The 27,993-nt window shown below is 39.2% G+C and overlaps 1 protein-coding gene across 1 annotated transcript in view; it reads right to left on the bottom strand.

Moving 5' to 3' along the window:
• LRP1B (LDL receptor related protein 1B) overlaps positions 1-27,993 on the bottom strand; it is a gene marked incomplete at both ends in the record, with an annotated part of 773,038 nt that overhangs the window by 466,372 nt on the left and 278,673 nt on the right. Inside the window, one exon of the mRNA XM_082483434.1 lies at positions 6,751-6,888. Within this exon, the coding sequence (XP_082339560.1) occupies positions 6,751-6,888 (138 nt within the window). The remainder of the gene's footprint in view (positions 1-6,750; positions 6,889-27,993) is intronic.

The raw sequence follows: 27,993 nt of genomic DNA, 5'->3' as shown, positions 1-27,993 counted from the left end.
GCAATAGGATTTTGTGATAGAAAGTTATTAAATCACGAAGCCCATGACTTCTTTGTCTTGACAGCAGAATAGATTAAATGACCTTGGCTAATTTCAATGAGCCACATCATGCTCTATCAAGCCAAAAAGATGGGGAAGAGAGTAATATACAAGAAATTGGATATTTGGATGGTGAAATGAGAAGGAAATACAATAAAACCAAAAAAAAAAAATCAAAATAAGCTTTTCCCCAGACAACTCCAGTTACTTACTAGCAGCTCTGTTCCAAAGCAAAAATACTTACAATCACCTTATTTTAGTGCCTACACTTTTTTTTCCTTTTTTCTGTCTTGCAACCACAAGACAAAACTTGGTGCGGGAAGCAGAGCGGTTGCAGAGGGAATCATTTTGCATGTTACCTGATGGTTTCAGCAGCCCCACTGGTACCTCAGGAGCACTGTGAGACCTCCTGAGGGTTCAACGATTCAGTAACCTGGTGTGACACTTTGTGCATCACCGTCTTAAAGGATGACTGATTTAAAGCTTGTCAGAATAAACCAAATGAGTTTACAGGGATTTCTTCGGCAGGTGTGAACTCCTTCCAGAAACAGTCTCATGAGAAAATGGTGGGAAGATTTATAATTCTAGACTAATTTAGGTTTTCTCTGTTACCTTGTGACATAACTTCATGAGAATGAAAAAAAATAGGGGATTGGGGAGGGGGGGGGGGGGGGGGGGGGGGGAGGGGAATAAGACTAGGATCTAAATGTAGCTCCATAACTTTCAGTTCTATAATTTCGCCTCATTCTGGAAAGGCTTGAAGTTTCCATAAAATTCTGAAATTTGTATTTCCCCCTCCAGTAAACAGTACTTAACTTTTCCCAGTGTTCCAGCTGTAGAAGTGCCAGAACAAAAACATGATTCAGTAATAGCAGTATTTATCTTTGTCTTATGATAACAATTCATTCAAAAAGCGTAAACAGAAAAATAATACTCTGATTACAGGCTGCTACAAACATACCAATTATTCGGCCAAATCTTCTGTGTTCTGCATTTTTTTAATACTAAATGACCCAGAGTTTGCCTTTGTATATTTTATTGACTAGAGATTATGGTTCAGATCACAGTTAATAAAGATTCAAATAACCTGAAGACTTGGAAGGACTCTATGAGATCTGTTATTTTCAGTCAGAATTTCATTTTTCATTAAAAAAGAAAGTATCTCAAGTAACCTCTGTGATCTCTCCTAGATTTTCTTAATCTTAATTAACCGACTGAAATATGTTGGGTTACATCTAGTTAATATATCAAACAAAAAATGGAAGTTATTTTTGTAAGATATTTAGTCTTCCGAAGGTAATGCAGATTCTCCTGTACGCCCAGGCTCATCTTGCCAAGAGCGCTAGGCAGGCAGACAGGTAGACGTGCAGGCAATTACCTTTAGATAATGACTCCCCAAATAGCAAGGGGCTTTAATGGAAGTCGCAGTCTTGCAATTATGATTCATTTCAATAGGAGATGGTACAAGCAATCTGAATAATCAGTATTTTAGATGGAAAAGATACAGTCACGTTCTTCATCCAAGTCCATCTTCAGTGGGGAGCTGCTGTGATTCAGAGCCAGGAGCAGCAACGTCCTGAGCTCCGACGAGCCCTGGTCCGGCGACTCCTGCATGTCACAGAGCTGGGATACTGGCCAGATACTATTGGTAGCTAATCAGTAGCAGCAACTAGAATGAGAGAAAGCGTCCTCAAGAACCTGCTCAACTCTTTGAACTTCAGAGTATTAGCGCAAGTAGACTTCCAGGGAATCCCTCCGGCACTCCTGCTTTCCCCTTCCCAAAGCTTTGCCTTGTCTATCCTCAAACCAAAGAATTACAGAGCAAAATCCATGTCAAGGCTGGGACAAGAGTTTATTTAATGAGATCCCGATATACTTTATGGTGAATGTGTCCATTGGAGAAGTGTACGTGCAGACTGTTAATGCTGTTGCTATTTTGTCTTGTCAAGAACGATGGATAAACTTGCTGCAGTATTCCTACTGCATAACACAACACTGTCCGTCGAAATGCAGTGGATACTGCAGTATAATGCAAAATATACTTAAACTTTAAAGGCAGAGCATCAGTGTGTAATTAGCGCCTTCACCGGGCTCTTACCTGGGCCTCTTAATTCCATGTCAGTTTTGCTTCTTGGTAATTGTTCAAAAAATGTTCCGTTTTATGATAAATTGGCGTAAGCCAAATATATGCAGAGTATTTGCATTGGCATTTTTTTCAGTATTCTTTTAGTATTTTCTGACTGGAATATTCAGAACTTTAGCATAACTATTCCTTCAGCTATTAATAATAGCTTAACTTTTAAGTTAGTTACATGAAAAAAGACATTTCTATATTCTGTAAAAGTTCTAGTTTTCTATAGCCTTAACCCAGAGACGGGCCAAAACCTAAGTGTGGCATATCACCTTCAATTTTTTGCCATATATATATATAAAGTACTGATTTATAAAACTGTACAGATCACCTTTCTAAGATTCACAGTGATTGCAATTCTCTAGAAATTATCTTAAGGATATATCTAATCCTTTACCTACTCAGGGCCAGGTTACTCTGTCTAATCCATAACGGATACTTGTCTAAGCTCTTCCTAAGGCCTTCAGAACAAAATGAGGTATTTTAACCTTCAAAAGACCACAGATACAGCAGCCGGAGCACACTGTAGCCATATGACACCTACTTTAACTGACCACAGCCAGACCCAGTCCCAGTCCAGTACCAGTGATGCCCCCAGCGACCTCATGCGGGACCGGGATGAACCATGGGAAGGAAAGACATAGCTAAATAGTTCAGCCTGCAATAACTCGGTAAGTCCCCCGTGGCAGAAGACTTCTCAGCTCATTGCATGGCTGAGCTTTAAAAGTGGCTGAAAATGCAACTGAAATAAAGACCCCGATCTCAAAAGAAACCCGAAGAATGTTACAGAAAGAAATTTAATTCGCAAGAGTGGCTCCGGATCAGTCCTCTACCAGAACTACTCAAGCCTGGGTCTAGTTTTGGCATTGGCAATTTTTCTCTGAGCCTTTTCAAGCCTCCGAACAGCTGATGGGCACCAACTCCCCCATTTGGCAGGACTGGAGGGTGGTGAAATTATCCGGTGAATCTCAGAAAGCTGAACAGCCCCAGCCCACGCTTTATAAGAGGGTTGAGTATATACTCTGATCCCTTGGTTATGCAGCTTCTCTAAAGCATTCTTTAATTAGCCAAAAAATAGCAAAGAATTCAAAATGACCAAATACAGGCGTCTTATCACTATTATATGCCATGAGTTTCAGTGAACTACGCACCCCGTCTCCTCTGAAGGACACTGAAACACATAATGAGAAACAACCACACATAATAAAACCTTTTTTTTATTTCACATTGCCACAACCCCTCCTGAATTTATGCGTTACATTCACCAGCAAAAATGCATATGTGCCTGAAATAAAAGATGATGAGACAGGGACGTCATTGTATTTACTACGATTTCCTTGAAATTTCACATACATTACCATTTCACACTGCAGATGCCATCATATTTTTACTTGCCCAGGGATAGGTGCAGGCCTGAATATATCGCTCAAAGATCATGATACAATGAATTAACATAAGAATGTTAAATTTAGAGAAAGAAATTAGAATAGTTCCAGTTACTGCATGCTTATACTCCATCAGTTCTTAAGCATTATATGAGAAGCTTTGACTCCTGTGGAGTAGTGACAGGGAACTGCTGGAGAGGGGGCAGCATTAGGGGACTGCAACACCTCTCTTATGAAGAAAGACTGAGGGAATTGGGTCTCCTTAGTCTGGAAAAAAGACGGTTGAGGGGGGACCTGATCCATGCTTATAAATACTTCAAGGGTGGGTGCCAGGAGGATGGGGCCAGGCTCTTTTCGGTGGTGCCCAGTGACAGGACAAGAGGTAACGGGCAGAAACTTGAGTATAGGAAGTTCCACCTAAACATGAGGAGGAACTTCTTTACCTTGAGGGTGGCAGAGCGCTGGCACAGGCTGCCCAGGGAGGTGGTGGAGTCTCCATCTCTGGAGACATTCAAAACCCGCCTGGATGCGTTCCTGTGCAGCCTGCTCTAAGGTGGCCCTGCTCTGGCAGGGGGGTTGGACTAGATGATCTCCAGAGGTCCCTTCCAACCCTATGATTCTATGATTCTGTGACCTGTACCCTGAAATGCTCTTTGCCATGGTCACACCCCCCTCACTTCATAATGTAACTTCTTTCCCTGGTGCACAGACCGGGACTTATTTACACAGCACTATCTGTGTCGCGAGCAACGGGTTATTTTAACATAGTCAGCTCTGTTACCAACGGAGTTGTTTGCGATTAAATATTTAAAACTGCTATTATCTTCTTCAATCAAAAATTTCCTATGAGCAACGTTAATTAAATTATCAGAATGCCATTTTTGTTACTAATATCAAGAAAAAGGTTTCTGAAGCAACTTTGCAGCTTTTGGCCGTGCAGATGAAGTAAACATATGTGTTGCATATTCAGGACTTTGAAGAACATACAACAAAATGGCTCAGTGGTTACCCGTGCGTTGTTCTGATATACAGATATATATAGAGAGAATAATTACAACGATACTGCACTCATACCAAATATCTAATACACAGAAATGTATCATAATGACACAGTATTGGCAGTTGTTAGTATCAAACTACATGAGTATAATGTAAAATTATTGTTTTCTATATTCTTTGGCTTTGTTAATAGAAATGTACCCATTAATAATTTCAAGAACAGGCTCTAATAAGCAAGTCAAAACACGTAATTGCTACAAAAATCAATATTAATGAGTTGTTAACTATTTACTAGATGAGATACCGGGACACAACTTAAATTCTTAATAAAACACAATATAAATGAACTTCACTATCTATGTGTTCTGTGTGGTTTAGAGCAAATGTTTGTTTAGTACATTTTACTAAACTCTACGGTAAATTATTAGAGCAGACATTAATTTTACCATTGGGAAGTTTTCATATTCATATATGATAATAAAGAAAGGAGTGGGAATCAACATGAACATTACAAGGTGTATTTGAGCATAAATTAAAAAGGGTATGAATAAAGATCAGGTATTTGATGTGCTATCACATTCCAAAGCATAGGCTACGTATACAAGATGCTACATATGAAAACCAAACATAGTTAATTTGCAATAACATAGGATTCTATTTTTATTCTATTTATTTTTCTGATCTGTTGTTCGTCTCAGTGGCCAGTCTGACCCAAACCACGACAACATTACTCTTCTAATTTAAAGAGTTAAAATACAATAAAATTACAAGATGGTATAATACAATAATTATCCAGCACTGGAAGTTCTCAGTCCTCTGCCATTTAATCCAGAGCAATTTATACAAATGTATGATTTATCGCAGAATACACATTTATACACATTTAAACACTTCTCTGAAAACCACTCACCTGCAACTTCAGAAAGGTTCAGTATGGGCCAAATACTACTTTGGCCAGTATAACATTTGGGTTTTTTTGGATGCTGAGACCAATGCTAAAACCAATATGCTGACACAGATTTTGATTTTGTGTAATTCTCATTGAACAAGGACTACAAAAACATAGAGCCTTCAAGAAAAGAAATTATTCCTATCACTGGGAATAAGAATTGTCATTTTTTTATGACAGCCTGTATCCTCGCCTGGTTATATAAAAATAACTACTTGTAGTTTTGTGAAGTCAGCAGTATTACACTGATTAATTCCAGCTGGCTTTTTTCTTTTTTTTTTTTTTTGTTGTTTTTGGTTTTCTTTTCTTTTTTTTTTTCATAGAGCTTATTTTTGGTGCTTGCTTAGATTTTACTATGACAGTTCTAGAAATCTGTTCACATGAACTTTTAAATTCTATTTTAACTTTCTGAACTATGCCATTAATTGTATCTTTTACTGTATGTTGTCACATTGGATTGTAGCAGAACCCCAGGACCTATACCTGAGTTTCTGGTTTTGAACATACGAGCTGTTGAGGTTCATCAACAATCATTTGCCTAGCAGTAAAGTCTACTGACTGACAACACCTGACATGTTAAGGACTCATGGTATCCAAGATTTGGGCTTAATATGGCAGCCTTATAACTGTCCCCAAGGCAGACCTGAATAAGTCTTCTGAACAGTAGAGCCGAGATATTAAAAAAGGTTGACCTCCACCAATTTCTACTTAAGATTTCTCATTGCCACAATTTGGTAAATACACTCTTAAACAGTAGATTGTAAGAATAAAATCCCCTCAAAAGCAAGTCCTCAATGCAAAATAATGCTCATAGCAAATAGGATGTATTTTTTAGTGTTTTTCTTTGGCTTTTTTGTTTAAACAAAAGTTATAAGGAAAAAAAAAAATTATTCTGGCAAACAGTGTGCTGCCCAACATTAGCTCCCTAAGAAGGGGCTTCCTCATCCTTCTTTTGGTATAACCATTTCCATCATACAGGGTTAGTAATCATTAAAGACAAAGTCTGAAAACCTGTATGAGATTTTTACTCACATTTGCTTCACACAAAATCTTTTTAAAATGAACTTGTAACATACATTAAAATATGCCTCTATCGATCCATTTTTGTTTTATATGTATTCCCAAGAATAAGGAAGTTCTGGGTTTCTTTGACCTCAAAAAAAAAAAAAAAAAAAAAACCAAAAAACAAACCCAATATAGCAGAAGACTTCAGGGTAAAGCATTTTTTCCTCAGCAAATTGACTTACCCCGGCAATGGACTCCTTCGTCGTACCCATCAGAACAGTCGTAAACACCATTGCAGAGCTGGGACAAGTGAATGCATTTGTTTGTACCAATGCAGTTAACATAATTCGGGGTGCACTTGAAGTCTGCTTCCTCGGGACCTAAAAAATACACAGAAAATTTCTTATACATATTTTTATATCTACAAGGCCAAGAAAGTTCTATACTGCATTTCCATTTTAAAGCTAAGGGCAACACTCCATGTATTAGTCTGCAGTTTTTTAGTGGATTATCATTGCTGCGTTTAGGAGAATTAAAATCACCGAGAAATGATTAGTGCAATTAAAAAGAAATCAGTGGGTCAGAGAGGATTATTCCCCAAAAATACAGGTGTTTTACAGATGCTTAAATTAAGCTTTGCAAATATTAAAAAGTATCATAAAATTTTCAATTGCCTTATGAATATCATATCACATCAAGAGTCATATCAAGTGCAATAGGTACCAGTAGTTACATTCACTGTTGTGCTATGTAGATAATTTTAGATATTTATGAAATTACATATAAATGTTACATATTTATGGTTGCGTTAGATCAGAGAAACTGTTCCTCCAGCTCAGGAGTCTACCTCTGAAACTGTGCAGTACAGGATGGTAGGGAGAGGACAAGGATGCTGGGATTGCTCCCTTTGGGATACCATCCCGGCTGCAATCACTCTGTGTCGCCATATCTCTGAAGTCTTAAGTACAGGGAATTTGGTGGAAGTTTGGGGATTTTTGAGGATGTCTTTTGTTTACCTCTTAGAGAGGGTTCTGACTGATAAAAAACCTGACAAGCATAATTTCACATGATAAAGACTCTGAGATTTTTAACACGCTGCAAAGAACATTTAGAGGTCTGAAGGGTTTAGCTTATTTAGAGGATGAATCATAATTTACACACGGTATATGATTAGCTACACAGACTGGAAGTGTGGAAATTCTTCAGGAAACAACTTTAAGCACCTTGATCGCGTGTGTTGGAGCCTGGAGTCTGTGCTAAACTCTGACAGCTTGTAACAGTCCTCAAGGGAAATACACCCTGGGACTCACTGTGCTCAAGCGTAATATGCTTTCACCTTCTTCAAGGCACTAACTCCAAGACGAAGGACAGAAATCACAGGCAGTAGCTGAAAGCTCCCTTCTAAGTGGGAAAATCTCAGCTTTGGCAGATCTGGTCTCTGGCGGTCAGTAGGACAAAGCAAAGGAGAAGTCTGGGGGGAATTTACAATTTTTAAACAAATACAGATAGTTGTTAGCCCAGCCTGCTAAATAAAAATCCTAACTTTAAAAACAAACAAACAAAAAACAATCCTAACTTTAAAAACAAACTAGAAAACTTTAATTAAAAATTTCCACTACTGTGTTACATGTCAGGAAGCTGTCCACCTTTTAGGATGGGCACAAGAAATACCAATTTTCAGGGTATTCTTCTACGCAACTACGTAGAAGTACGCGTACGTAGAACTACGCGTATGCGTCCACTGCGCAGCAAGGCAGGACCTGCAGCATCCTGCTTCCCTCCTGTGAGCCTTCCACCTGCCCACCTTGCCCCGATGAAGCGACACCAGTTATATCCTCGGTGTTTCACTGATTAACAGAAACATAGCGCGCTGCCACTAGGGCTGAAAAGGCGGTGTATATGGGGATGAACGTGCTCTGTCTCAAACTATTTATGTGCTTCCGGGATCCAAAAAAACCCTGGTTGTTTGTTTTTATTATGGGCATACGCTACACACAGTTTTTCAAGAAAACTGCATTCCTAAACTATGGATAAGGAGTCTAAATAGCTTTTGAACTCAAAGAACTATTCTCACTATGCTCTAGGTTAAATAAGCGCTTAGCAAATATAGAGGTATTCAAACACTTCACAAAAGGATATATTTTTCCTGTATTTTCCAGTAAAATATAAGAGGACATTAACAACAGAAAGTTGAGAGATGATTACAATTTATCCTAGATGTTAGGATTTGAATACCACGGTAATAAGAATCAGAGAGGTGTGACCTCCAGATGCTGGCAGAGACCCTCCCGCACCACGCAAGAAAAGGAGGGGTGGGGGCAATGCAGCTCTATGCCCTTCCCAGGCAGCACAGCCACTGTGGGGAGATGGTTTGGTTTTTTTTCCCTTGGGCTTTGGGCATTTTACTCTTTTTTTTTTGTTACCTGGAGGTAAGACACTTCACCCCACGAAGCATCTCATGCACACACACACACAAAGCTCACTACAGGACCTAAAACCTCCAGCAGTGCCCAACGATCCTCCAGGTCTGGTTTAAGTCTGCAGAGCTTTCAAAGAAGAACTTAAGTGAAGCAGCTTAGGACAGCCAAGTGCTCAATGCCAGGTAGGTCCCGTAAAACTGAAAGGTTTAATTTGATTTGTTCAGATCATGAAAGACATGGACCTGTTGGAGGGGGTCCGGAGGAGGGCCATGAAGATGATCTGAGGGCTGGAGCACCTCTGCTATGAGGAGAGGCTGAGAGAGTTGGGGTTGCTCAGCCCGGAGAAGAGAAGGCTCCGGGGAGACCTTATAGCCCCTTCCAGTACCTAAAGGGGCTACAGGAAAGATGGGGACAAACTTTTTAGCAGGGCCTGTCGCAATCAGGCAAGGGGCAAGGGCTTTAAACTAAAAGAGGGCAGATTTAGACTAAATATAAGGGAGACATTTTTTACAAGGAGGGTGGTGAGACACTGGCCCAGGTTGCCCAGAGAGGTGGGAGATGCCCCATCCCTGGAAACATTCCAGGTCAGGTTGGACGGGGCTCTGAGCGACCTGATCCAGTTGAAGATGTCCCTGGTCATTGCAGAGGGGTTGGACTAGATGACCTTTAAAGGTCCCTTCCAACCCAAACTGTCCTATGAGTCCAATTTCAGCTGCATCAGGACTCAAAGGCACCTAAAATTTAACAAAACCAAACTAATTTTCTGATTTTATATTTATAGCTTGCTTATTCATTGCATTGCAGCAACTGTGAAAAAGAGTGTGAGCAGTAAAAAAGATCTTCTGCTCTGAAACGGAGAACATTCATTAAAAAAAAACTTAATATGGGAAGTATGTAAACCAGGGTACTTGTAGTACGTACGTAGAAACCCCTGATTGCTAAAGGGCTTTCAGCATCCACAGATATACTTGGTAACCACACTTTATCAAACAGACAACTGAAATCTGTGACCAAAAACATACAAGCATTTATATTTCTCTTCTAAATTTAATGAGTGAAAAGAATGAATCTCTTAATTAATGTTTAAAATCTCAATAGCACTAGTCTGATATGCTCCTGTCTAAAGATTTGGGGATTTAATTTTGCTTTGATGCTTCTTGCTTTTAAAATACAAGATCCCTTCAGGACACAAACGTACTGCAATTTTAAATGCATTATCTAACTCAAAATCAGTAGTAGGGGGACTTCCTAAATTAGATTGTTTGGAGAAGGAAGAATATATGAGGGGAAACTGAAATACTCCCCAAGAAGTACTACTCACAATGTTTTGTTTTCAAGAGAAATTTTGTGCGCTGCTTGTGAAAACAGAAAGAATAAGATTAGAAGTGATTATCTTATTCATGCAATTAAGATAAATTCATATGTACTCTCTGTTGCTTTACTAGCATGAGGCAACTCGACTTACAAACGAAGATGAACTTCAGTCCAAAAAAGCCCTATTTTACAGCAGACGTGTGCCTTATACCGTAGAAAACTTGTGTCGGCAAAACGACACTAAAAGGTAACAGGTGCCAATCATCCAACAACGTCAGGGGAACAAGACAGCATGTCCCAAGGCCTCCCCTGCCCACAATTCCTACCACCCTCAGTGAATCCAAAAAATTAAGCTAAATAAAGCTGCACGTTGTGATGCCTTTGCAGCAGCACAGGCATTTCCCACTGAATCCTACCCAGCTGCCGCGCGCTCTGAAATGTCTAATGCAAATAAAGATGAGTAGCTTTTTCTCTCGTTTACTCCCCTTCCCTCTTCCTTTACCAGACAGCCACTTCAGACAGCGCTATCAAGTCCATTTTGGGAAAAGGAATTTAAAAGTGTTCCTCTTCAAAATAATCTCAGTGCAAGAACGCTACGAATATAAAAGACGGTCGGGATGGTGTCTTTTCTTCCCCTCAAAAACCACAATAATTCCTATCCTCGCCAGTTGGTGGAAAAAATAGTCAAAGCTCCTGGCTGCAATTACCATAATACACCGTCTCGAGGTTTCAAACGCTCATACCGGGACACCGCTTGGAGGGCGAAGAGGATGGAAGCAGCGCTGGTCATACCAGTGCTGTGCACCTCAAGGGCCTCTGGCTCAGGAAGAGGAAGATCTAACAGCCCCCTTGGTGCAACTGTCTCTTAAAAGATGGCTGAATGAGAAATGGTCTAAAAGCGGAGCTGGGGAAGGGTGAGCCGGGGCTGGGGGAGATCCTCCAGCGCTGGCAGCCAGGGCCCTCCCACCCCAACCCGCGGGTGGCCGGGGCAGCCCCAGCCTGGGACACGGGGAACCTCCGCGGGGCTGAGCCATGATGGGTGGGGGTCAGGCTGAGGCCTGGTGAGGCTGCCGAGGTTCGACGCAGCCCTGGGAGGGCCAGGCAGGACCAGGTGGACAGATTACTGCTTCTTTCCCCAAATTCTCCCAAAGGCGGGCTGTGCCCAGGAGCAGACAGGCTGAAAAGAGGACAGCGATTCATTTCAGATCCAGATCTCTTTGGCTGTTGAATTGACCGGGATGACCACGACAGTCACGGTGTGTCGAGGCTCACTCCACCTTCCCAGCTTGTGAGAAAGCACGGAAGAGAACTGCACCGTGTTTTGGCAATACCTGCGCAGCGCACAGTGAATCCAGCTGACGGCCCTTCAGCCAAAGTGCCCGTGCTTCAGTGCGGGTTCGGAAGAGGAAAGAGAGACCTTGTGATATCCTCCAGCAGGAGAAGAGGGAATCGATGAAACGCAACCTCCGTTTTCCCACCAAAGAAGCATCGTGAGAAAGTATGAAAGGCCGCTTTCAGGATTAGCAGAGACATTTTACCATGCACTTTTGACATGGTATCTCTCTTGAACTTGTGCTTAACGCAAACTGCACCCACCTTGCTTCGGGCTCACGCTATACTAAATTTCAAACTCAGGAACGCAACTGAGGATCTACAAGCTGATTATTTCCACCAGTTTTCGTTATCATAAGCAATATACAAGCGCTTATTAGCAAAAATTATGGATGAACATTATTTCATTATGTATATTTTCTTATTCTAGAAACATTCCCTGTAATTTAATGTAAATTAAGGTACAACTTTGTGTGCTAAGTTTACTAAGGAGTTCCAAAGTATGAATAAAAGATATTTGCAAAGACTGTAGAGATAGCCAGACGAAAGGAGACATGCTAGGCTGCCCAGCACAAATTCAAGGTCCGCAAAAAGTTATTAAATAACAGTAACACACACACTCCCACTTATTGCAAATTCATTAAGAGATGCTCACATTTGACAACTCTTACCAAAAAAAAAAGCATCAAAGCTGCTACTTCTGAGTTTATTTTTTCACCTTTGTCTTTCTCAGCTAAGTTTTTACAAAGCGCTTTTTCTTTCAGCATCTCAGGTAAGTAGTCAGACTTTTAAATAAGAGACGAGGCGGCCAAATGAGGTACATCCCTTTTACATCACCGCATCCAATTTACTTGAAGACCAGCAATCTCCTAGCAGCTCTAATCCTGGGCTGTCCTCAGCCACAAGAAACAATTATACCGAGCTGTGGGATGCCTTAAAAATTCCCATTTGTGTTGTAGATCGGTGACTCCCAGATCCATCCTGCTCTCCTAAGTGTCTTTACGGAGTCACCTGTCTCCAGAGTGAGCAGTTACCCGGAACAAAAAACTCATTCCACTGGTTCGATGGCCTTTGAATTCGAGTCTTTGCAGGCATAAGGTGGGAACCCTGGAAAAGGTATTTTGTACCTTTCCAGGTACAAAAGCACCAACACAGCAGCGGATGGAATCTGACCCAAAGACCAAAATGGTAACATTGATGCAAATAACAGAGTTATCAAAAAATGTTCGTGCTGGTTCTGACTGAAGCACACGTTCCCTAGAGAAGTTTTGGTACAGCAACTACCAAGGTCTTCTCTGTGGTATTATCGAATGAAGTTGATTAATGACTGTAATTAAGCCAAGAGAGCCCCAAGTTTAAGAGGGAATAATCCACGCATCTTTTAGGATCTCTCTGGATAAATACAGGCCTAAGTGAAAATACTCCACTATGGTACAATACAGTATGGGGCTTATTAAATCCACATATAAGATTGTAAGACCGGTTTCTCCCCGTTAACTCGCCTCCGTAGCATTGCCGGTGACCCAGTGGCCTCAGAGCAAGGTACAGGATATTTAAGATTGCAGAATTGATTAGAAAACTTAATATTTATTATTTAACATAGCTCTTGGCAACAAGAAGCAACCTGCCACACGCAGCCAAAGTAACATGAAATATCTGATATATTTTTAAAGGTGTGAGAAGTCATCCTCACAGGGTGTTTTTTTTTTTTTAAATTTATTTTTTGTCCAGTTCATCACTGATTACCAGGGATTTCAAAAGTGCTTATCTTTTGTAAAATTTGAAATCACAACATCTTAAAGTAATGTTTCTGACCCTGCCAAGAAAAGACATACTTTACCTTAAAGATATTTAAGGTTTGGGGCTAAACTATGATCATTGGAAGAGGTTGCTTTTGTGGGAAAATTAGAGATTAACAGTAAAAAGAGATTATAATTCCATGATTAATTGTTTTTATGTTAAATGTTTGAAAACTTCCAAGAAGTTGAATACTACATATTAATTTCTGTAGTTACAGGTTAATGTGTAAAGTGTAAACTAAACACACGTGGTATCCCATGGTATCATAATTGCTTTAAAAAGTAATTTTTCCCACAGACTAGATGCACACTTTTAATATCAAGACTTTGAAACACTAGGATAAATTTGTGGAAATTACTAAAAATCTTTACTCTTTGGTATCTTATATATATGCAAAGAAAGGATTTAATATTTAATAAGGATTTATGCATGATAAGTAACCCCTTTTTCATTGCTACTTTTATCCATATGCTTTATTCAACCACATAGACTAATAATGAATATAAGTTTGAAGTCACCTTCAATTTTCAATTAAGTCAAGTATTCGGATGTCCATGAAAACAGACTAATAAACACTTACAGTAGGATGTGGACAACTGAAGAGGAAATCAGGCAAAGTGTTGTGCTGTTTATGGCAGAACAACAGCTGTAATTTCTGACCTCACAGACACAGCAAACTTTCTCCAAAATATTTCACATGAAACAGAAAAAACCAGTGGCGGCCAGTAGGTGAGTGTGCAAATGAATCCATATACTCACGGTGTGCCCTCATAGCCCATGACCAAACGTAAGAGGTGAGACTGCTAAAGACTGCAGAAAGCAATACTGAAACAAACAGGAACAAAAGAGGAAATGCAGAACTTCGGAAATCAAACGATGGCATTGAGTCCTCACAGTGTGAAAATCAGTGATCTGTACTAATGCACAGCCCTTACGCGTCTGGCGCAAAGTGTCTCATCTCTCCTCTCCCTTCACAAACAGAGGAGTGGGGGACACAATCAGCCCTCTGGTATCTGCCTCCCTTTTCAAGAACGGGCTTTGGCTCATTGCGCTTTGTAGAGGGAGAAGAACCACCGCTACCCAAGCCAAAGTTTTCCAAATCCAATCAAGGATTTGCATTGACCATAGCCTGTGCTTAGAGTGCCGATATATAGTCATAATATATATACTGATATATAACTCATAATAAAAAAAAAAAAAAAAAGCCTCGTAGTGGCGCACAAAACTCCAATTTCTACCCTCCCGTGAGAGGCTTTTAACATTGGCACCGGTACTATCTACAAATGAACTCACAGGTGCAAAGCGCAGCATATGGATGTGGGGTTTATGATGCTTTACAGTTGCTTGCCTTTTCCTCTTTCTCTGTCTGTTTTCATAAGTACTAGAGAAAAGCAAACAGCAGTCTAAATCTAATATTATACAATAACATTAATTGTCTAAATACTTTTTTCGTTTAAAAACATGAACATCGTTTGCATACCGCCATGACGAGGGCTCTGTCGGGAGCTCTGTTTGAGAGGGATTCTCCAGCAAACGCTTTGCCTTTGGCTATCTTTTTTCCTGATCGCTGCTTTCTGTGTGTCAGACACTTGCTCATCTTCGCTACACAGATGTAAATAATTAACAGAGCCACAGGACTCATCTATTCTACTGTAATGCAGCTGATAGCCACTGGAGAGAAGCAGGAAAACTATGTCAAAGGTTGTACAAAGGCCGAGTAAGAGGAAAAAAGAGGTAGAGGAAATGTTTCTGAAACAGCTTAGCTTTGGATCATTATCCAAAAATTCCTCTGGGCCCGCACAGGCTGGGATGGGGCTGGAGTCAGAATCCACCCGATTCTTCAGGCGATCAGGGTAAGAGCAGCCGCCAGAATCGGGACCCGAACTAAAAGTGGGTTTTCTCTAACATAAATCTACCTACTAAAGCCGTAGAAGCCATGGAGGTAATCGGACTGATAATAGTAAAATCAGGTCATAACAGCAAAATCCACCTACATTCCTAAATGCACTTGGACATTTTGCATCCAAAAACTACCGAAAATAGAAAATTCACTTGGCCAAAGGGAACAAAGACCACCTCCTCAGCCCAAACCCATCTAATAAACAGTTCTACAAGACTGGAGTAATTTTTCACTGAACAGCTCTAAATTTAACTATTTCTGGATTGAATAGCATGGCAATGTGATGATGATGATTGTTGTTATTATTGTTATTGTCTTAAAACAAGGTTCAGGGTGGTCAGAGAAATCGATGGCCACGAAGGGAACACCACCAAACCTTCCCTGCCCACCACACTTTTCCGCAGCCTCTCTAGTTAAGACCAAAAAAAGCAAAGAACAAACGGTGGCAGAGGCAAAGAGAAGGGGAGAGGAAAGGAGACTGGAGTCGCCTGGAGTGCTCCAATATCCCTTCCAAAGAGTTCATACACTCTGCCAGAAGATTAATGTAATAAATCAATTAATAAATATATAGTGCTTAAAGACTGCCACACTGTATCAGAATGAAAATTACTTTAGAGGAGAGGGTAATGCAGTACATAACTGTATTTTATAGAGGAACTGACAAGGACCTACAGTCCAAAAGAGAAATGTGCTTTAATGGGATTTTTTTTTTTTTTTTTCTTTGCGTTTGCATTTTTTCGGGTGTCAGTGAAAATGTCTCTGGTGATATCTCCAGCAGGACTGCATCTTTATGCAATAAGGCAACAGAGTGTACTTTGCATATTACACATTTCTAAGACACTTCAGATTATAAAATTCTGGCCTTTATTAAAGTTAAGGTAAATGTATTAATTTTTGCCTATCACTTAAATCAAAACCTTCTATTCTATCTATAGTTTCATTAGATGCTGGAAAACTCATCTTGTTTGTGCACGTTATCTGACTTTCATTGTCCCAGACTTAAGAACTATCTTTGTTTTATGGACTCTATAAATACATGTACATACGTATATATAGTGCCTTAAAAAAGCATATATGACCCACTAGAGTGTTAATACAGTAAACCACACTTTCCCATTCCCCATTCTACAATACCCTGGATTTGTGAATATAAATATTAGAAATGGGGTTTGCACAGTTGTTAAACCTCTGATTCTTCTTATATATTCCTAAATTTCACCCTTAAAATTTTCACTTGAATTTGTCATAAATGGAAAAATGTGACCTTGTAAAATTACATAGTATGGAAGAAAATGCATTTATCTCACACAAACTATCAAAAAAAGCCCTCTTTGCAGTCACAAAATACTAATAAAAATATCTAGCTGTAGCGAAAACAGGTTGGTGTTTGGAAGCAAGAAGAACCAAGAACCCACAAGAGGACACACGTAGCATGAACTTTTCCTACAACTCAAGTCTCTATCTTTCCTTCCAAAACTCAGCGTGCCAGTGGTGGTTGATTAAAAACAACAATAATATAGTTCTTACCATTATAATCTTCCATCACAACTGCCCGGTACAATATAGTTACACATCAACGCGTTTTAGTATTTTTATATACTTGCTCAATGACCGCAGTTTCAACTTGTGCAGTAAAAACTTACCATATAGACAACAAGAGAGAGAAAATTGATGTTCTTTGCTACAGTCCCTAAAAATTAAAAAGCTAAAACACAGTTTAACTAAGCTCTTGCATGTAGGATGCATCAGAATATAAAGGAAGGTCTTTGTACGGAGCTATACATAAGCAAAACCATTACAAATTTATATTCCCTGGTCATTTTTGGAGAACGGATTTGCAAACATTTGTCAATGAAGACTGTAGGAAGAGGAGAAAAAAGAATGCTCTGTTTTCAGGAAGCAATAATAATTAATATATTTTTGTATTTGCCGAGACAGAAAAGCTTTGCTAATGAATATTTTTGGTGATTTACTATAACACTAAAGCAATACTTTATGATCAACAAAGTAAAAAATTAATATCATCTCATGTTGGGTCATTCCTCATTAGTTTTAAGGAAACTGCTTTTAATTTGGAGATTTTTTACTTTATCAGGGTCACACATCTCAAGGCTGTCTTGGGTCAACTGTTGCAATGACTCGATGTCTATCTATGCGCAATACAGAACAGGCTGCTAATAGAGCCTCAGCTTGAGAAAAATGATCATCAGGTGAACAAAAGAAGTGTTAATTACTTTCACAATTAAAGTAGCTAACACCAGCAATATTGTAACACAGCAACACTTATGTTATAGATATTTACATATCGAAAGCGTATAAACGTCAATGGAAAAACGCATGTAGACACCCTTCATAGAACAATATAGTGGTGTAACAGAACAGCTGGAGACAACACAGAATAGAGTATCTGAATCTCTGCTGCATACCAGCTCTATTAGACATTATAAAAATGCGTTTGACTATATTTACATACATCATCCATTGATATATATTCCATTTTATCATATTGCAGCTCAGCTCTTCATTAGACTGCAGAAATTGTATTAAAATAAGGGAACGGTAGGAGTTATTTACTGGATCATATCTGCAACGAGCTCTGGAAATGTTGATGGAAATCCTTCTATGGCCCTCATCTTATGAACATTTATGCATCCACACACAACCTCAGAAATATCTATGGATTGAGACAGAATTGACTAAGTTCATGTTTGCAGCAGTAGAACTGGAATCCAAACCCAGAAATAGTTCTCAAGTCACAAATAACATGACATTTCACAGGGTTTGATGAGATTTATAACATGACATAAGTCTTTTAAAACCAAGAAAGGACTAGAACATACACTGACACCTTAGTTTTTTATTTTAAACAGCAAAAAATGAAGTTCCCTTCTGATTTGCAATCCATTAAGGCTTTTTAGTAGATGTCGTTAGTATCAACATGCATGTTTTATTTATGATTTTGGGGTAGAAATTTACCATTAAAATGCATAACTGTGTTCTATAACTATATGAAAATTTAGCTTAGAGGGCCAACATTTTCTAAGTATTTGAGCCTTTTAAAAAAAAAATGTTATTAAATCCGCATTACTTATTCATTTTAAAGATTATCTTATATGTTTAATTCAGCTTTTCTGCAGTAACTTAGAAATACATCTCATGTATTTTTAGTGAGCCACGTAGTTTGCAATCATACAGTTATTCATTTTTATTTTGTACACAGACACATAAATGTAAATTACATCTAATTAAAATACATTGTGTGACTTGTTTCTTCTTATGCAGTCACACACTGAAATGATGAGAACCAATTTCAATTGTTCTAAGTACAAAATTTAACACTATAAAAGATCTAATCAGGTTTGTTGGAGTATACACTGTGCCAAAAGGTAAAAATTACAGGGCTTTATATCGTATAGACACTGAGGGTCCTATTTGATTCAGTATTAGCCTATGACTATAAACTGCTCTGGAATGCCTTTAATTTCAAACAAAAAGTAAGATATGCTGTAGTATATATCAAAGGAAAGGTTCCATCCCTCATAACATATCCAAGTCCTTACGTCCTTAGAAACAAATACTGGTGAACCCAAACTCGTATGGATGAAAAATTAGAACAACTGGTAAAAAAAAAAAAATAAATCCTGTATTACTTGTAGGAAATGTTAAATTAGTAGTTCTCAGAGACTTTTAAAAGGCTTTGCAGTGTGATGGGTACTACAATTCAGAGAGAAAATTAGTTTCGTGTGTTTACCAGCTGTAAAATAAAATAACCTTCCCTCCCCATTTCTGTGCTCCTAGAATAATTCTAAAGAGGCATTATTTAAGATGATTCAGCCTTGATTATTATCTTTTTTCACAATACAAAACCCAAAGTGTCTTCAGATAACAGCACGGTGGAAGCAGACAAAGAGCCCATGTCAGCCACAAACGCAGTACACGTTAGTGAAGAAGCCAACACTCTCCAGCCCTTTCAAGCCGGATCTTCCCCCATTATTGGACAAGTACTAATGAAATTCATGGGAAAATTCCAGCTCGTTCACTTCCATTCCTTTTGAAAGAAGATTTTGCTGAACTCAAGGCCAGGCCACCTCAGCTGGGATCGAATACAACCACCCAGAGACGTGATCCTGATCCACCTGCTCAGCAACTCCTGGAGGCTTCTGCTGGTGCACAGGCAAGTTTGCATAGAGCTGCAGCGCTCATCCAAAGTGATGCTTTAAAATGGCAGTTTCAGTATAACTCTGTATTAAAACGTCGTTTGAAACAAAAACTGGTAGTTGACCATTAAAGTAACAGTCCAGCACAGCGGAATTTCCAGGAGCCCGTGCCTGGCTGGTAACAGAATCCTCACTGAGAGAAGGGGCCAGGGGCACTAAAGTCTGGTCAGTGAGAAGAACAAATCCATACCAAATACAGAGGAGAAACAGTGAAAAAAAATACTATTTGCCTGCTGAATTCTGGTCCCCAAGGAGAGCTATAGAGACTTTTTTTTTTTTTTCCATCATCAGCCAATGACACAGTTTTTCAGAGTGGAACATTTAGACTTTTCATTGCTTATAATGTATTTTAAGTTTTCCACCATGCCCTAGAAAAGCTGAACGCTTCAGAGGACTCAAGAGGAAAGGGAGTCCAGAAGCATAGGGACTTTGCTAGAGGCAAAGGGAAGTGAATGGTAATACCTGAATGCTAACACCTACCCAACTGTAGGTGGGAAGTAGTAGCTGGAAGACAGTAACCCAAAATATGTTTAGCTTTTCATCTTTTCCCATAGCTAGCAGCATTACTTCTAAAAGCAAGAATGCCATAAATCTGAGGAAATGATGCAGTTACACCATGAAAAGTCTGACCAAAATCTGCTATGCCTAAATGTGAATGATCACTACAACGTGAGTAAGAGCAACTCGTGTAAGTCTCAGGTACGACTCATTCGAGGCTCTTCTACTATGGCAAGGCAAGCTGTGAGGAGAGAGAAGCGAGCCACCTACTCCCAAGAAGGAGCTTAAATGAGGAAAGAGAAGTAGCTGGTTTTTGCACTTCATCTTGTACTTCATAAAGGTAGATGCCCCATCCCTGGAAACATTCAAGGTCAGGTTGGACGGGGCTCTGAGCAACCTGATCTAGTTGATCATGGCAGGGCAGTTGGACTAGATGGCCTTTAAAGGTCCTTTCCAACCCAAACTATCCTGTGATCTTCTTCTCTTCTCTTCTCTTCTCTTCTCTTCTCTTCTCTTCTCTTCTCTTCTCTTCTCTTCTCTTCTCTTCTCTTCTCTTCTCATCTCTTCTCTTCTCTTCTCTTCTCTCCTCTCCTCTCCTCTCCTCTCCTCTCCTCTCCTCTCCTCTCCTCTCCTCTCCTCTCCTCTCCTCTCCTCTCCTCTCCTCTCCTCTCCTCTCCTCTCCTCTCCTCTCCTCTCCTCTCCTCTCCTCTCCTCTCGTTAAGCCACAAGATTCATCATTTGTGACTGGGGAAATCACTTCCATCAAGGGCAGCTCAAGACAGTGCTTACTAAATAAGCCAGTCTTTACTGGTACTCACCAAGGTCTAGTAGAGAGTTGTGTCATAGAAAAGTCTTTAAAAATTATACTCCAAAATAAGAAGAAATATTTTTTTTTATTTTATATAACAATATATTTCAATAGATCCAAGCCATTATTAAAATCCCAGCTTTACAATCTACTCAGAATGAAGAAAAAAAAAACCCACCCTCAAACTAACTTCCTGTTATCAAATTATGAAATAAAATCAAACCTGTTCCACATAAATCTATATGAAATGGTAAAATGGACGCAGAACACAATTTGTCTTAACATCTGTGCATACTATTTTTAGAAAGGTTCTATGTAACCGTACTAGAAGTATACAGTGATAAACTAATTTGGTAAAATAAGTGCGTTGAAGAGAGAAGTGAAGATATGTTTGTATTTTTAACAGTCATAATACCAGTTTATTGAAAGTATTTCATCTCTTTCACAATAGGACTAGGAGTGAAGAGATTCCCAGTTAATCACAACAGAGCGTGCTGAGCCGGACTTATGATAGCTGTTAAGACCAATATTGGCCTTTAACTGTCAAGAATCAAGATTTAAAAATGTGTTCAGGTGAATACTTGTAATGTTTTCAAACATCAAACCCAAGAAAGTGTCAAAATGGTTTATAAACAAGATGCATATTGTGCTGGGTTCGTATATCTAATATTCTAAACTTTAGAACACGCTACTCTGTCAAAACAAAGGTGGAGTTTCTGTCTAGAAATTTTTTACTGTCTTGTTCTAATACACTGTCACTCAACAGTTACATGAAAACTCAATATAAAAAAAACCCATTATTTAACACTGGATCTATATTTAGCGAACAATCAAAAGTTCTTGTACAGGTCTAAAAACAAATCTTTTCAGATTTAGACAGGAAAAGCATATGATTGTCCCTGTAACTTCATGATGATTAAAAAAAAAAAAAAAAGGAAATCTTTTACCAAGTGTTGAGTAGAGAAATGTTATCCTTCCCATTGATTTACCTCTAGCGATACAGACCTAGGGCATTCCGGTATGCATGAATTTTCTGGTATGAGCTTGGTATTTTCAACTCCATAGGCCCCGAATCCTGCCCTTCAAGAACAGCGGTGACACTAACGGCATCAAACTGATTATTTTTCTGGTATATTAAAAACCACCACCAACATCAACTTTAAGAGGTGGCTCCTAAATACTACCAGTGAATCAGTGTTCAGTAATTCTTGCTGAGAATGAGCAGTACCTGTAAAATGGATAGGCTTACTGCAGCTCTGAATAAGTGCTGCAATTTCAGTCTCTTTTGTTTATTTTAAATAGAAAGTGGATATTTTTCAGGAAAGCGACAGTACATACAGATACTGTTGGAGTACTGGTGGTTTTTTTAAAATAAAGTCTACAATGGTTGACTAAATAATGACAGAAAGCATATACCTGATAACTACAGAAGATGCATGGGCGAGCTTGACTACTGTCGGAATTATTTACAGTCTTTACAGTCAGATTATGGGAGAAGTACTTCATTTACTTGAATACAATTTCATGAAATTCCTCCTGTGGTTACTGAACCAATCTGCTTTGCTCTGGCATTTGGTGAAGCACAAAAGTCACTTTCTTCTGATGAAAGCAGCCCCGAAAGAAAAGATTGTAATATTCACATTTTACCTGAATACATTCCTAAGGACTTATAGGACATAAATATTTAAAGCAGTCCATTTAAAGACTGTTAAATTGACAACAGTATCCTATTAATCTCCATAGTTTGCCTCTGTGCTGTGCATTTCTGGGTTGGGACCTAAAAAGTAACACAATTGTGTTCCTTTTATTTGCATTTCTTAGCTTTCGTCCAGGCTCAACTCCTATTAACCTTAAGCAACTTCCACAAGAGCAGGATGTGATTTTGGTTACTGCGCGTCCATATTTTTTTAATGTTCAGTTTCTTACACCTCAATGTCTCTTTATTTCCTTCCAGAGTAAAGCAATCAATGGTGTCCACAGGTGTTTTTGCTTTAAAAACATTTTGCAAACGTGTAATTTTGTGCCTGTTCACTACCTCCCACACCTTCAAAAGTTGTGGGTGTAGATCCAGAGCATGTAAGGCATGTGGAGTGAAATCAGGTGAAATCTGAACAACTAAGTTCAATATTGAGACTGGAGAAACCCGTTAAGCTGGGTGAGTGCCATCTGTTTTCACTTCCAAGCGACACTACGTAGAAACATCTGAGATAGCTTGAAACAGAGGCGTTTGCGTAGCACACTGAAGCGTCGCGGTAGAGATGCTAGCTCAGCTGCCACAAACCAACTTCAAATTCATTTAAATTAATTTACTTTGATCATTAATTCCGGCTGGGACCAACTTGGGCTTTCAGTGTTGCAACTACACGAACGCCGGTTCCTACAGCCCTAAAGCAAAGAGGAAACTGAGTACTGCTGCTTATTTCCTAGCCGAAGAACGGGATGACAGGTTAAGAAGGATGGGAGTTGCTAATAGACTGAAGAATTTGTCTTGGCTTTTTTGTGTTTTACTGGAAAAAGATGGAGGTAGGTACACTATCCCAGTCGTCTTTTTGAGAGCTGTGCATTTGCTGCACAAATACTCCGCAGTGGTACGCTGTTTGAATGTGCACAATATTTCAGTACAAAGCCTGTAGGGATCCAACGTTGTGCCAAACCACTCATTTTTGCCTTGTTGTTCTCGTGGAAGAAAGAAAAGATGTCGGAACCTCTCCCTGGTGAAACTTGCGTTTGTTCTCTGACTGAAAACAGAGCCAAAACCGACAGTGTTTGTGTTACCGTCAATTTGTGGCAGACGATTTGCCTACTTTGCGTGAGAATTCTTTGATGCCCTTCTATATCCAAAAGGATCAGTTAAGAAGATCAGTTGCTGAGATGACTTTTTATCCCCATTTTGCTGTATCAAAAATGATGTTTCATTCTTGTGCTACTTAAATTTGTTTCAGTTTTAAAAGAATGTAGGAAATTTCTTTTTTTCCTGATCTTTGACCCACACGTCTCAATTATAAAGAGTATAAGTAAACAATGGAGTTGGAGGGAAGTATTTTAAATGTAACTTTTATTCTTGCTCTTTCTCACAGAAGCTTTTTGCTTTTTCCCATGCTAGAGATGATTAAAAAAGAGAAGCCCACACCATGAAGAACGGTCTCAGCCTCTGGAACTCTTAACTACAACAAATACTTGAAGAGTGATGTTTCCCTTTCTCTCTGCTTTTGTCATGTGGATGCTTTTATGGCGAAAAAAAAATTCAATATGCTGTTTGGGGGACCGTTCTCCCATCTTTTGTTATCTCTGCCTCCTGGTGGTCTTTGTTTTTTGAGTTTTTATTTAAAAAAAAAAATACCACTTTTAAGCGTTTCTTTTGTCCTGACTCATTTTCTGCTGTTCACATTCCTTTCTCTGACCCTCACTGGTTTTACCCTGGTGCATTTACTTTACACATTAAAAGAAAGATAGTGGAGCTGAGATCACAATGTAAAAATATCAGTCCTATTTTTCCTTGCAAATATATCCCCTAATTTTCAGATCTGTTCTTCGGAATCTTATTCCTCAGCTTTGCTCATTTCACACTTGCTTCAAGGTAATTCTCTTTTATCAGAAGAACAGTAATAAGGAAACCTCACGGCCTATGAACCAGTATCCAAATAAATTTCAAGGACTTTATTTTACAGTTAAACACAAGTGTTTTTCCCATTTACTTTCATAAAACAACAGTTGTGAGGCTCCTTGCTCCAGGCAGTGGCTCATGTGTGCCTTGGAACGTGACTATTAGTTTAAAAAGTTTCTCCCCCTCACACTGCCTACAAAGTAGCTACAGAATCCATCAGTAAGTGTAGATATTAAAGACAAAATTTTCAATTTTCAAAAAAAAAAAAAGAAATGGTATTAGTACAAACACATCTGCATAGTCAAAGTAACATGGGTAGTATAAGTCAGGGTCAGAGACAATAAATTAGGTAACAGATGCATGCAGCAAATGGGGGAAGAAAAAATAAAAATTGAAAAATAAATAAAATCAAACCCTACAATTGCTGCAACGTTTTTGTGCACTCCTTTTCTGAAAGACCTACAATGTTTGCTGAAAGACTTTGATGATTAAAAAAATGGCTTCTTCCTTAATTTGAGTTGCAAAACAGTCTTACATATCTCTCTATACATTCAAGAAACACATTTGTATGTCTAATAAATAAAGAGAGACTTTATTCCCTGCCATGGAGGTGCCTTTTTATGTAGAAAGAAAAAAACAAGAGCAAGGTCCATAAAAGTTCCAAAACCTCACCAGTACTCTCGTCGTTTCCCTGGCATATTTACAGCTGTGCAGACCCAAACAACTACTACCCGAAAGATTTGCAGTCAGGGGTCTAAGTTAACTGCCTCAGCCCCCAGTTAAGCTCTCAGAGGAATTGCCATGGTTTCTGAGCAAAGAAGTCCATAGATTTAGGTGCCTAAAAGCAGAAAGCTATTTTTTAGATGCTTCAAGTCTGAGACATTCTGAGTTTCCAAAAAATCCTTTGTTCCCAATGAATTATTCAAAGTTTAAATTTTACATCCACAAAATCAGCTTATCAGACTACTGAAATTCTGTACTGCCCCTGCCATGGTTTTAACTGGTTTAACAAGTGGATTTCGAGACAGGCGCAGCATTTTGTTCGTCAGTCAGCTTCTTTTTCAGAGGCGTTACATTATTTGATGACTAATTGCTGTACTGAACATCCTGGTTCCTGTTACACAGTTTGACTTTTACACGGTTTTTGGGTAGTGCACAGCGAGCTTCGCTTTCAGAGCGCCCGTGCCATCGGGGTAATGGGATTCACGCTTGGCCTATTGTGCGGAACTGCCAATTTCGCTACTGCACGGCTATTTCATAGCATGACTTTTAGTTCGCAGCAAATCTCTTCCCTCTCTGAACACGAACTGCAAATTATACAATTAGTGGCCTTTTATAGCTGAAGAAAGAAATCTAAATGTTAACTAAATACACTTTTTTCCTCTTGATGTGTATCCACAATGGCGCCTCAGTCTTCTTAGTCCACCAACCACAGGCTATTAAGTCTTTTTTTTTCCTTCAGACTCACCATTTCATCTCACTTCTAAAACTCTGTTTACCACCCAGATTTCATTTTTCTGAACAGTTTTGCATCTTCATTTCCATCAGCTTCAGTTAGTCCCCGTGCCACACTTCTTCCAGGGAGACCCTACATTTTACCATCTCTCATCTTCTATAGAAGTAGATTTCCCAACAGATCTCAGAAAAAGCAAAGACTTCTGCAACAAAATGCAGGCAGAGTTTTGAATGACCCTTTTTGTCATTTATAGAGGTTTATGCCTTTTTTAATTTGCATTTTTTTTATTGAGAATTTTCCTAGGTTTTCTATTGTGAATCTTAAATAGCTGTTTTGCTACAGCTTATTTTTTTTCATTTCCAAATAGAAATGGAATAGAAAGAAGAAAACTGTTTTGGTTTGGGGAAAATGGTCCAAAGCATGCTGTAATCTAGTTGAGATTTCTCAACAGGTGCAGAAGAAATACATGAACTTGAATTTTCTGCATCTTTGATGCATACTCCAGCCACTGGATTATTTTGCGCTCTCTGATATCATAACGTGCTCAATAACATTTAATTAAAACTGATAGTATCCATGCAGTGTGTCTATTTCAACATTCTACATCTCCTGTTCACCAACAAAGTCCATATATTCCAACATAACCACATAACTCTTAACATAGTAACGTAACTCTGTCTGGCACCAGTTCATATTTTTGCGACTATACGCTAAGTGTCTGCACTGTCCGTTACTGTAGCTCTCAGACGGCATCAGTAAAATCAGTAAGTAAAATAATTTTGTGGGTTTTTTTGTTTTTTTGTTTTTTTTTTTTAATGGGCAAGCTGAGACTTCTTCAGCCTGTAGCTTAAACTGTTCGGCATTTCAGAGACCATCTGGTTTGTGCTGGACACGTGCCACAGCCAGACAAACACTTAGAGAAAGGGACTTGGTTCTTATTCCACATTCATCCTTTGGCTCTATTTTTTTACGCTGCAAGTCTTTCCTGGTTTGTAACCATTTTTACCTTCATTTGCAGGAAATAATCCTCTTTTAACAGACTACTCCACGCTTTATTTTAAATACAGCATGCATGTGAACTGAAGAAAACAAATAATCAATTTTAATAAGGGCTTGGAACCTTCTGCTACCTCCCATCGCTTCTCATCTGAACCGCGGGTAGTGTCATCAGGTAGGCAACTTTTAGACCAAGAACAAGTGATGCAGCAAGAGCTATTTCAGCTTTGACAGACAACTCCACCCCCTGGCCCGTCACGCACACGTTACAATTCAGTGCAATAAAAAGCAGTTTTCAATGGGGAGAAATTGATTTTATGCCCGCACTGAACTTGGCAAAAATACCTCATAAAGAATGGGGTATTTTTTTTTTTTTTCTTCCAAGTTTTGAAAATGACTTAAAAAAAAATATTTTTTTCTGCTATCTCCCTCCGGGTTTTATGGAAGGACAGTTCCCCCTATCAAAGACCGTTTGAAAGTTGGAGGCACAGCCACATGCGTGCACTCACAGAACTGGCAACCAAAGACCTTAACGCTCCTCATGTCTTCTAAGAGCTTCCCAGTAGAAAGCCGTAGGTAGGTGAACCCCTCCTCCCTCCTGTATGCAATTTTGCAGGCACCGTGACTACTGCTCTGTTTTATTTTCCAGGAACTTGATAGGGCCAAAATCCAGTAGTGTGGCGATGCTGAGAAGTCAGCGCAACCTCAGACAACCCTTGAGCATGGCAAAGTTTGATCCCGTTCATCCTGGAACGCAACAGTGCACTGCATGTTATAGAAATGGATTATCACTTTTGATTCTGCCAAGTGTCTCCTACTCAGCCAAGCATGCCATCCTTCAAATCCGTATCTTTTTTTTTCTGGTGGTAATGCTGTAACCAGTAGTTCAATGCCTTAGATGAAAATTTCTAAAGCCAGACTGCTTGTTTGAAGACTGCATTGTCACCAGCAGCTGCATTAATTAAAGCAGAAAATCCAAATGCTTTTATAGTTATTGACGCTTTGAAGGAATTGAAGCTTTTACAAGCTGCTTTTCCAGCTGTTATCTCACTTTTTCACCTAGCTCTCCCTGTGCCTTCTTGCAAGTGGTTTTCTCCCTTGACCTAAAGTGATTTACAACTTATCTATGTTCAACAACTG

This window comes from Vanellus vanellus (assembly GCF_965231255.1).
Source record: "Vanellus vanellus genome assembly, chromosome: 5".
Taxonomy (NCBI): Eukaryota; Metazoa; Chordata; class Aves; order Charadriiformes; family Charadriidae; genus Vanellus; species Vanellus vanellus.
This window is presented reverse-complemented; position numbering and strand designations above follow the sequence as displayed.